Source organism: Oncorhynchus mykiss, chromosome 13, assembly GCF_013265735.2.
Source record: "Oncorhynchus mykiss isolate Arlee chromosome 13, USDA_OmykA_1.1, whole genome shotgun sequence".
Lineage (NCBI taxonomy): Eukaryota > Metazoa > Chordata > Actinopteri > Salmoniformes > Salmonidae > Oncorhynchus > Oncorhynchus mykiss.
Genome location: NC_048577.1, coordinates 56,645,688 through 56,654,200, shown reverse-complemented (window position 1 = coordinate 56,654,200; position 8,513 = coordinate 56,645,688). Strand labels below are relative to the sequence as shown.

At 44.3% G+C, this 8,513-nt stretch overlaps 1 protein-coding gene across 1 annotated transcript in view; it reads right to left on the bottom strand.

Moving 5' to 3' along the window:
* Nucleotides 1-8,513, bottom strand: part of LOC110538765 (extracellular serine/threonine protein kinase FAM20C-like) — a 77,695-nt gene that overhangs the window by 20,115 nt on the left and 49,067 nt on the right. Inside the window, exon 4 of the mRNA XM_036941590.1 lies at nt 1,598-1,690. Coding sequence (XP_036797485.1) covers nt 1,598-1,690 — 93 coding nt within the window. The remainder of the gene's footprint in view (nt 1-1,597; nt 1,691-8,513) is intronic.

Below are 8,513 nucleotides of genomic sequence, written 5' to 3'. Positions count from 1 at the left end.
GGATGGCAGAGTGCGTGAAAACACGGTCACAGAACACCTGCTAAGCTTGTGTGATGCCTGCTGTGTATAAACAGTTGAGGTAAGCATTATAGGGATAGCCCCCTTTTTTTCAATTTTCGCCTAAAATGACATACCCAAATCTAACTGCCTGTAGCTCAGGACCTGAAGCAAGGATAAGCATATTCTTGGTACCATTTGAAAGGAAACACCGTTTTTGGGAATGAGAATTGAATGTAGGAGAATATAACACAATAGATCTGGTAGAAGATTTTTTTTTGATTCCTTTCTTTGCAAATTAAACGAGTGGAAACAAAACGACACTTGGGACAGAGCAAGATTTCTGAACGTAAATACACATTTCACCTTCAGAGGTGAATTTATCAAACCTAATGTGGAGAAAAAAGTGTTTTGTTGTTAGGAGCTCTCCTCAAACAATAGCATGGCGTTTTTTCACTGTAATACGTACTGTAAATTGGACAGTACAGTCATATTAACAAGAATTTAAGCTTTCAGCCGATATAAGACACTTCTATGTACCAACATTTGTTGTTTCTCTAAAATCTGCAATCGTGACACAAGGCGCTGCATGATTTACCACTGTCCCATTAATGGGACGCCGATCCCTATTATTAAAGAACAACATTTGTCAAAAAAATACAAAAGTAAACCAGTTTCATTTAAGGACCAAAAAAGTGACAGCTGTGCCATACAGGCTGAAATCGAAGAGATCTTTGATGAACCGATTCCATGGCACATGGTTTATGAACTGCTACACAAAACAACGCTGGATTCAAAACATAGAGCTTATACATTTCAGTTATAATACAAAATTCTTGCAACCAATATAATGTTATATATATGGGGGATTCAACCATTCCAGCTCTGTAGATGTTGCTGTAAAGAGACAGAATCATTAGATCACTTGTTTTGGTACTGTCCACATGTAGCTTGTTTTTGTTCGCAGGTTCAGGAATGGCTGAAAAATCACAGCATTTACTTAAAGCTATCTTTGCAAATAGCACTGCTGGGTGAATTGAAAAGCCATGGTCAGTCAATCAATAATATAATAGTACTTTTAGTAAAGGTTTTCATCTTTCATTTAAAATCAGTGCAAACTATGAGAATAGAAAGGTTCAGAACTTTTGTGAAACATCTGAAGTAGAAGTCAAGGCTGGATGGTTATTTAAGATAGATGGGAGGGGTTGTTGGTAGGGTGGGATAAAAATAAATCAAGAGATAATGTCAAATGTATTTTACATTTAAAAAAAAATATATATATAAAATATATATTGGAAATTATGCAGATAATCACATTGACAGAATCCAAAATCTATCTGCAGTATTAAAGCTGACTTACCCCCCCCCCCAAAAAAAAAATACAAAAAACATTTGATGTGTGTGTTAGTCATGCCGGAAATGTCTCCAACTCCACACATGGTGTACACGCACACAAACTCACACCCAGGCACACACACACACACACACACACACACACACACACACACACACACACACACACACACACACACACACACACACACACACACACACACACACACACACACACACACACACACACACACACACACACACACACCTGTCCAGATGAAAGGCAGCGATCTCAGCGTTGTGTCTCTCCAGATCAGAGAAGTAGAAGAAGTCTGGGGGTGTCTCCTGTTCCCTGGTCTGCCTGGAAGACACAAAGGTCGAGGCACCGTTAGAGGAATGTTAGCATTAAAATCTTGTTCAGTATGAAGCACAACTGTCTGTCTTTATTTGACCCTGCTGGTCATCTACTGTAGCCTTAATGGCCACATGTACCCTCCACCGGGCACAACCAGAAGAGGACTGGCCCCTCGGAGCCTGGTTACTCTCTAGGATTCTTCCTAGGTTCCAGCCTTCTAGGGAGATTTTTCTAACCACTGTGCTTCTGCATCTGCATTGGTTGCTCTTTGTGGTTTAGGCTGGGTATCTGTAAAGCACAAGTGGGTATCTATAAAGCACAAGTGGGTATCTATAAAGTGGGTATCTATAAAGTGGGTATCTATAAAGCACAAGTGGGTATCTGTAAAGTGGGTATCTGTAAAGCACAAGTGGGTATCTATAAAGTGGGTATCTGTAAAGTGGGTATCTATAAAGCACAAGTGGGTATCTATAAAGCACAAGTGGGTATCTGTAAAGTGGGTATCTGTAAAGCACAAGTGGGTATCTATAAAGTGGGTATCTATAAAGTGGGTATCTATAAAGCACAAGTGGGTATCTATAAAGTGGGTATCTGTAAAGCACAAGTGGGTATCTATAAAGTGGGTATCTGTAAAGCACAAGTGGGTATCTGTAAAGTGGGTATCTGTAAAGTGGGTATCTATAAAGTGGGTATCTATAAAGTGGGTATCTATAAAGCACAAGTGGGTATCTATAAAGCACAAGTGGGTATCTATAAAGTGGGTATCTGTAAAGCACAAGTGGGTATCTGTAAAGTGGGTATCTGTAAAGTGGGTATCTGTAAAGTGGGTATCTATAAAGTGGGTATCTATAAAGCACAAGTGGGTATCTGTAAAGTGGGTATCTGTAAAGCACAAGTGGGTATCTATAAAGTGGGTATCTGTAAAGCACAAGTGGGTATCTGTAAAGTGGGTATCTGTAAAGTGGGTATCTGTAAAGCACAAGTGGGTATCTGTAAAGTGGGTATCTGTAAAGTGGGTATCTGTAAAGCACAAGTGGGTATCTGTAATGTGGGTATCTGTAAAGTGGGTATCTGTAAAGCACAAGTGGGTATCTGTAAAGCACAAGTGGGTATCTGTAAAGTGGGTTTCTGTAAAGCACAAGTGGGTATCTGTAAAGTGGGTATCTGTAAAGCACAAGTGGGTATCTGTAAAGTGGGTATCTGTAATGTGGGTATCTGTAAAGTGGGTATCTGTAATGTGGGTATCTGTAAAGTGGGTATCTGTAAAGTGGGTACCTGTAAAGTGGGTATCTGTAAAGCACAAGTGCTGGTGTAAAAAGGGCTTTATAAAATACATTTGATTGATTGATTGAACATTCAAGGCCACGAACACCAGAGTTCTCCAGCACTGAAAAGATACAGTAGGACAATGTAGTGAACGTTTTCCTAAAGTGCAAAAGAATGTGAAATCATTTGAAATTATTTATGAATGTGAGTAACCAAGATTTCCCGCAAGTGACTGCATTTAGATCTATCTGCATATCTATAGCTAACATTCATAGTTCCAGTCTGGGAGCAGGGTGCCGAGATGTGCATGTCTGAATTATCCCTCTTTTCCCTAGCACATCATAAAGGGACTAGGGTGCAATTTGGGACACAGCCAGTTTAAGACAGCGGGACCCAGCAGTAGAGCAGTGAGCCACGCGGCTGCTTGAGTTTCCTGTTCATATCCTGTAGCAACTCCTTCAGCCCCTCAGGCAGGCAGACAGGACACATGGACATTGGCCTGAGTCAGCTGCTGTTGCTGGTGCTGCTTGGGGCTGCTGATACTGTCTGTCTGTCTGTCTGTCTGTCTGTCTGTCTGTCTGTCTGTCTGTCTGTCTGTCTGTCTGTCTGTCTGTCTGTCTGTCTGCCTGCCTGCCTGCCTGCCTGCACAGAGTATCTAGGCTGGCACTGTACATGGAGGCGCACAAGAACGCATGCAGACAGACGCACACACAGACACTCACACCTGGCCTTAACCTGTCCCATTACCACCATATTTATGCTAGCAGAAACCCATATTCCAAATTACCCAGTCCTTTCTTCTTCTCCTTCTTCCTTCCTCCCTCATTCCCTTCCTCTGTTTCATCTCCCTCCAGCCATTCCACCTCAGAGCAGGGTGGGGGTGCATCCACCTCGCCTGACAACCCCAGCACTGCCAAGTCCGCAATGGAAAAGATCTTACATCCTATTCTTTCCATGTCAGGCAATCTCCCTTTTAACCGTAAATCCCACAGCCACTATAATGATCCATTAGATTTCTCCCCGACCCAAAGGGCACAAAAGTTTTATTTGCGGATGGGAGGGGGAATAAACGAGACGTGGCACACTGATTCAGGAGAGTATAAAAGGCAACACTGCACACCTGAGGAAAGTGTAGGTCCAGGATTCTAAAGGTGACCTCATAACGGTGGTACACCATAATGCACTGTGACACACCTGAGGAAAGTGTAGGTCCAGGATTCTAAAGGTGACCTCACAACGGTGGTACTCCATAATGTACTGTGACACACCTGAGGAAAGGGTAGGTCCAGGATTCTAAAGGTGACCTCATAACGGTGGTACACCATAATGTACTGTGACACACCTGAGGAAAGGGTAGGTCCAGGATTCTAAAGGTGACCTCATAACGGTGGTACACCATAATGTACTGTGACACACCTGAGGAAAGTGTAGGTCCAGGATTCTAAAGGTGACCTCATAACGGTGTCCATAGTGTACTGTGACACACCTGAGGAAAGGGTAGGTCCAGGATTCTAAAGGTGACCTCATAACGGTGGTACTCCATAATGCACCGTGACACACCTGAGGAAAGGGTAGGTCCAGGATTCTAAAGGTGACCTCATAACGGTGGTACGCCATAATGCACTGTGACACACCTGAGGAAAGTGTAGGTCCAGGATTCTAAAGGTGACCTCATAACGGTGGTACTCCATAATGTACTGTGACACACCTGAGGAAAGTGTAGGTCCAGGATTCTAAAGGTGACCTCATAACGGTGGTACACCATAATGCACCGTGGCACACCTGAGGAAAGGGTAGGTCCAGGATTCTAAAGGTGACCTCATAACGGTGGTACTCCATAATGCACCGTGACACACCTGAGGAAAGGGTAGGTCCAGGATTCTAAAGGTGACCTCATAACGGTGGTACGCCATAATGCACTGTGACACACCTGAGGAAAGTGTAGGTCCAGGATTCTAAAGGTGACCTCATAACGGTGGTACGCCATAATGCACTGTGACACACCTGAGGAAAGTGTAGGTCCAGGATTCTAAAGGTGACCTCATAATGGTGGTACTCCATAATGTACTGTGACACACCTGAGGAAAGTGTAGGTCCAGGATTCTAAAGGTGACCTCATAACGGTGGTACTCCATAATGCACCGTGACACACCTGAGGAAAGGGTAGGTCCAGGATTCTAAAGGTGACCTCATAACGGTGGTACGCCATAATGCACTGTGACACACCTGAGGAAAGTGTAGGTCCAGGATTCTAAAGGTGACCTCATAACGGTGTCCATAGTGTACTGTGACACACCTGAGGAAAGGGTAGGTCCAGGATTCTAAAGGTGACCTCATAACGGTGGTACTCCATAATGTACTGTGACACACCTGAGGAAAGTGTAGGTCCAGGATTCTAAAGGTGACCTCATAACGGTGGTACACCATAATGTACTGTGACACACCTGAGGAAAGTGTAGGTCCAGGATTCTAAAGGTGACCTCATAACGGTGGTACTCCATAATGCACCGTGACACACCTGAGGAAAGGGTAGGTCCAGGATTCTAAAGGTGACCTCATAACGGTGGTACACCATAATGCACCGTGACACACCTGAGGAAAGGGTAGGTCCAGGATTCTAAAGGTGACCTCATAACGGTGGTACACCGTGACACACCTGAGGAAAGTGTAGGTCCAGGATTCTAAAGGTGACCTCATAACGGTGGTACTCCATAATGTACTGTGACACACCTGAGGAAAGGGTAGGTCCAGGATTCTAAAGGTGACCTCATAACGGTGGTACTCCATAATGTACTGTGACACACCTGAGGAAAGGGTAGGTCCAGGATTCTAAAGGTGACCTCATAACGGTGGTACACCATAATGCACCGTGACACACCTGAGGAAAGGGTAGGTCCAGGATTCTAAAGGTGACCTCATAACGGCGGTACTCCATAATGTACTGTGACACACCTGAGGAAAGGGTAGGTCCAGGATTCTAAAGGTGACCTCATAACGGTGGTACACCATAATGCACCGTGACACACCTGAGGAAAGGGTAGGTCCAGGATTCTAAAGGTGACCTCATAACGGTGGTACCCCGTGACACACCTGAGGAAAGGGTAGGTCCAGGATTCTAAAGGTGACCTCATAACGGTGGTACTCCATAATGCACCGTGACACACCTGAGGAAAGGGTAGGTCCAGGATTCTAAAGGTGACCTCATAACGGTGGTACCCCATAATGCACTGTGACACACCTGCCTGCCATTTAAGTCACCATATCAAGCACCTTATCAACACTAGATTACCAGAGAGGTGGTAAAAAGGCAGACAAAAGGATGCTGATTTGAAGTGCTCTGTCGGTATCATTCTGTAGCCTTAATGGAAATGGTAAGAGCTTTTTCATTCAGAAGTCAAGACGTGCCTGACCGCCACAGTCAGTAAGACGCTGTCAAACAGAAGTTAGATAAGAACACTTTCAACTGGCCATGTGAGTTGTGTTTCGGACTGAATGTGTTTTCAGAATAGCACTGACAGAAAGGTCTTGCTTGTCTCAACAGTAGAAGAAAGGTCTTGGTCCAGTCTGACAGAGTATTTTCAGAGCAGGCTACATTCTCAAGGAACAAAAAATACCTTTCTCAAAAAATGTCATCTTCACTAACAACGCTGGGAGCTACTACAGTGTGGAACCTACCCTCTCCACACACACACACACACACACACACACACACACACACACACACACACACACACACACACACACACACACACACACACACACTGACAGGATGTGCTGATGACTGTCTGCTATTGATACACCTCAGGGACACTGTGATGCATGTCAACTGCTTCTCACTTCACAACTTGAAAAGTAATTCAAAAGTGTGACCTCCTAAATGCATTGTCCATTAAATAATATTAACTTCCATCTCCACTGAGTGTACAAAACATTAGGAACATTACATAGACTGACCAGTTGAATCCAGGTGAAAGATATGATCCCTTATTGATGTCACTTGTTAAATCCACTTTAATCAGTGTAGATGAAAAGGAGGAGACAAGTCAAAGAAGGATTTATAAGCCTTGAGACAATTGAGACATGGATTGTGTATGTGTGTCATTCAGAGGGTGAATTGGCCAAACAAAACATTGAATTGCCTTTGACCAGGGAATGGTTGTAGGTGCCAGGCGCACCGGTTTGTGTCAAGAACTGCAACGCTGCAGGAGTTTTCACGCTCAACAGTTTCCCGTGTGTATCAAGAATGGTCCACCACCCAAAGGACATCCAGACAACTTGACACAACTGTGGAATGCTTTCGACACCCTGTGGAGTTCATGCCCCGATCAATTGAGGCTGTTCTGAGAGCAAATTGGGGGTGCAACTCAATATTTTGAAGGTGTTCGTAATGTTTTGTACACTCTGTACTGTATATTCACCGTTTTAGATGTAGTGATATACATTTTACACAGACTTAAACAGTATTGCACTTAACTGACACAAACAACCAGCCATACAGTCACTTGAGGACAAGTGCAGTTGAGAAAACTCATATCCTTTTCTGAGTCTCCATCTGTGGACCAGTTGTATCAGGGGATTGAGGCTGAAAAGCCTGCTTTGTGTAGGAGATGTGATGACTGAAACTTTTCCATGGTCCTGCTTGTGCTTACCAGATCTAGCCAGGCCAATACTGTACTCAGTGTACTTTATTAATATATCTGTCTGGAGGGAGGGAGGGAGGGAGGGAGGGAGGGAGGGAGGGAGGGAGGGAGAGAGAGAGAGAGAGGGAGACAGAGAGAGAGAGATAGAGAGAGAGAGAGAGAGAGAGAGAGAGAGGGAGACAGAGAGAGAGAGAGAGAGAGAAAGAGATGGAGGGCTAGCACTACCAGCTAAGACACAGGCTTTGCTGATTCATTCATATCCTGTCGCTCTCTCTCTCTCTCCCTCTTTATCTCTATCTTCCTCGTTCTCACCCTTTCTCCCATTCCCTTTCTTTCTCCCTCTCTCATGCTCTTCCCCCCCCCCCCCCCCCCCCCCCCCCCCCCCCCCCCCCCTCCCACCCACTCTCTCTTAGTGACAGGGAGAGGGCAGCAGAGATGTCACACAGTAAAAAAGAGAGAACACTTTAGCATCAGTATGACCCCATAGAACGAGTCAAACAGTAATGGCAACTGAGGTACTTCCTTATATGGACACGGTAGTGGTCAAATATTTGTAACTCCATTTATACTCAATGTATGAATCGAAAAAGAAAATAGATCAAGTGAATAAAATGGGAGGTTTCACTATTTGTTTCCAGCAGTTTGTTGACCCTGTACAAAACTAGCTCTTCATCAAGCTGATAAGGAAGTAGCAGAGCTATCGGTTGGATTTCTGGAATCCCTCATTTTACCTCTGAGGGATTACTTATTTGTTCTTTCTCACCCTCTGTCCTATAAAACAGCACGAAACAAGGCAGACAGATAGGATTACGTAAGTCACAGACGGCAGGTTCAACAGTGCTGGACAAGCACAATTGGACCTGTGTGTAGACAACTTTGACAATGCAGAGGTAAAAGGGGAAAAAACGACTGAACTCTGATTC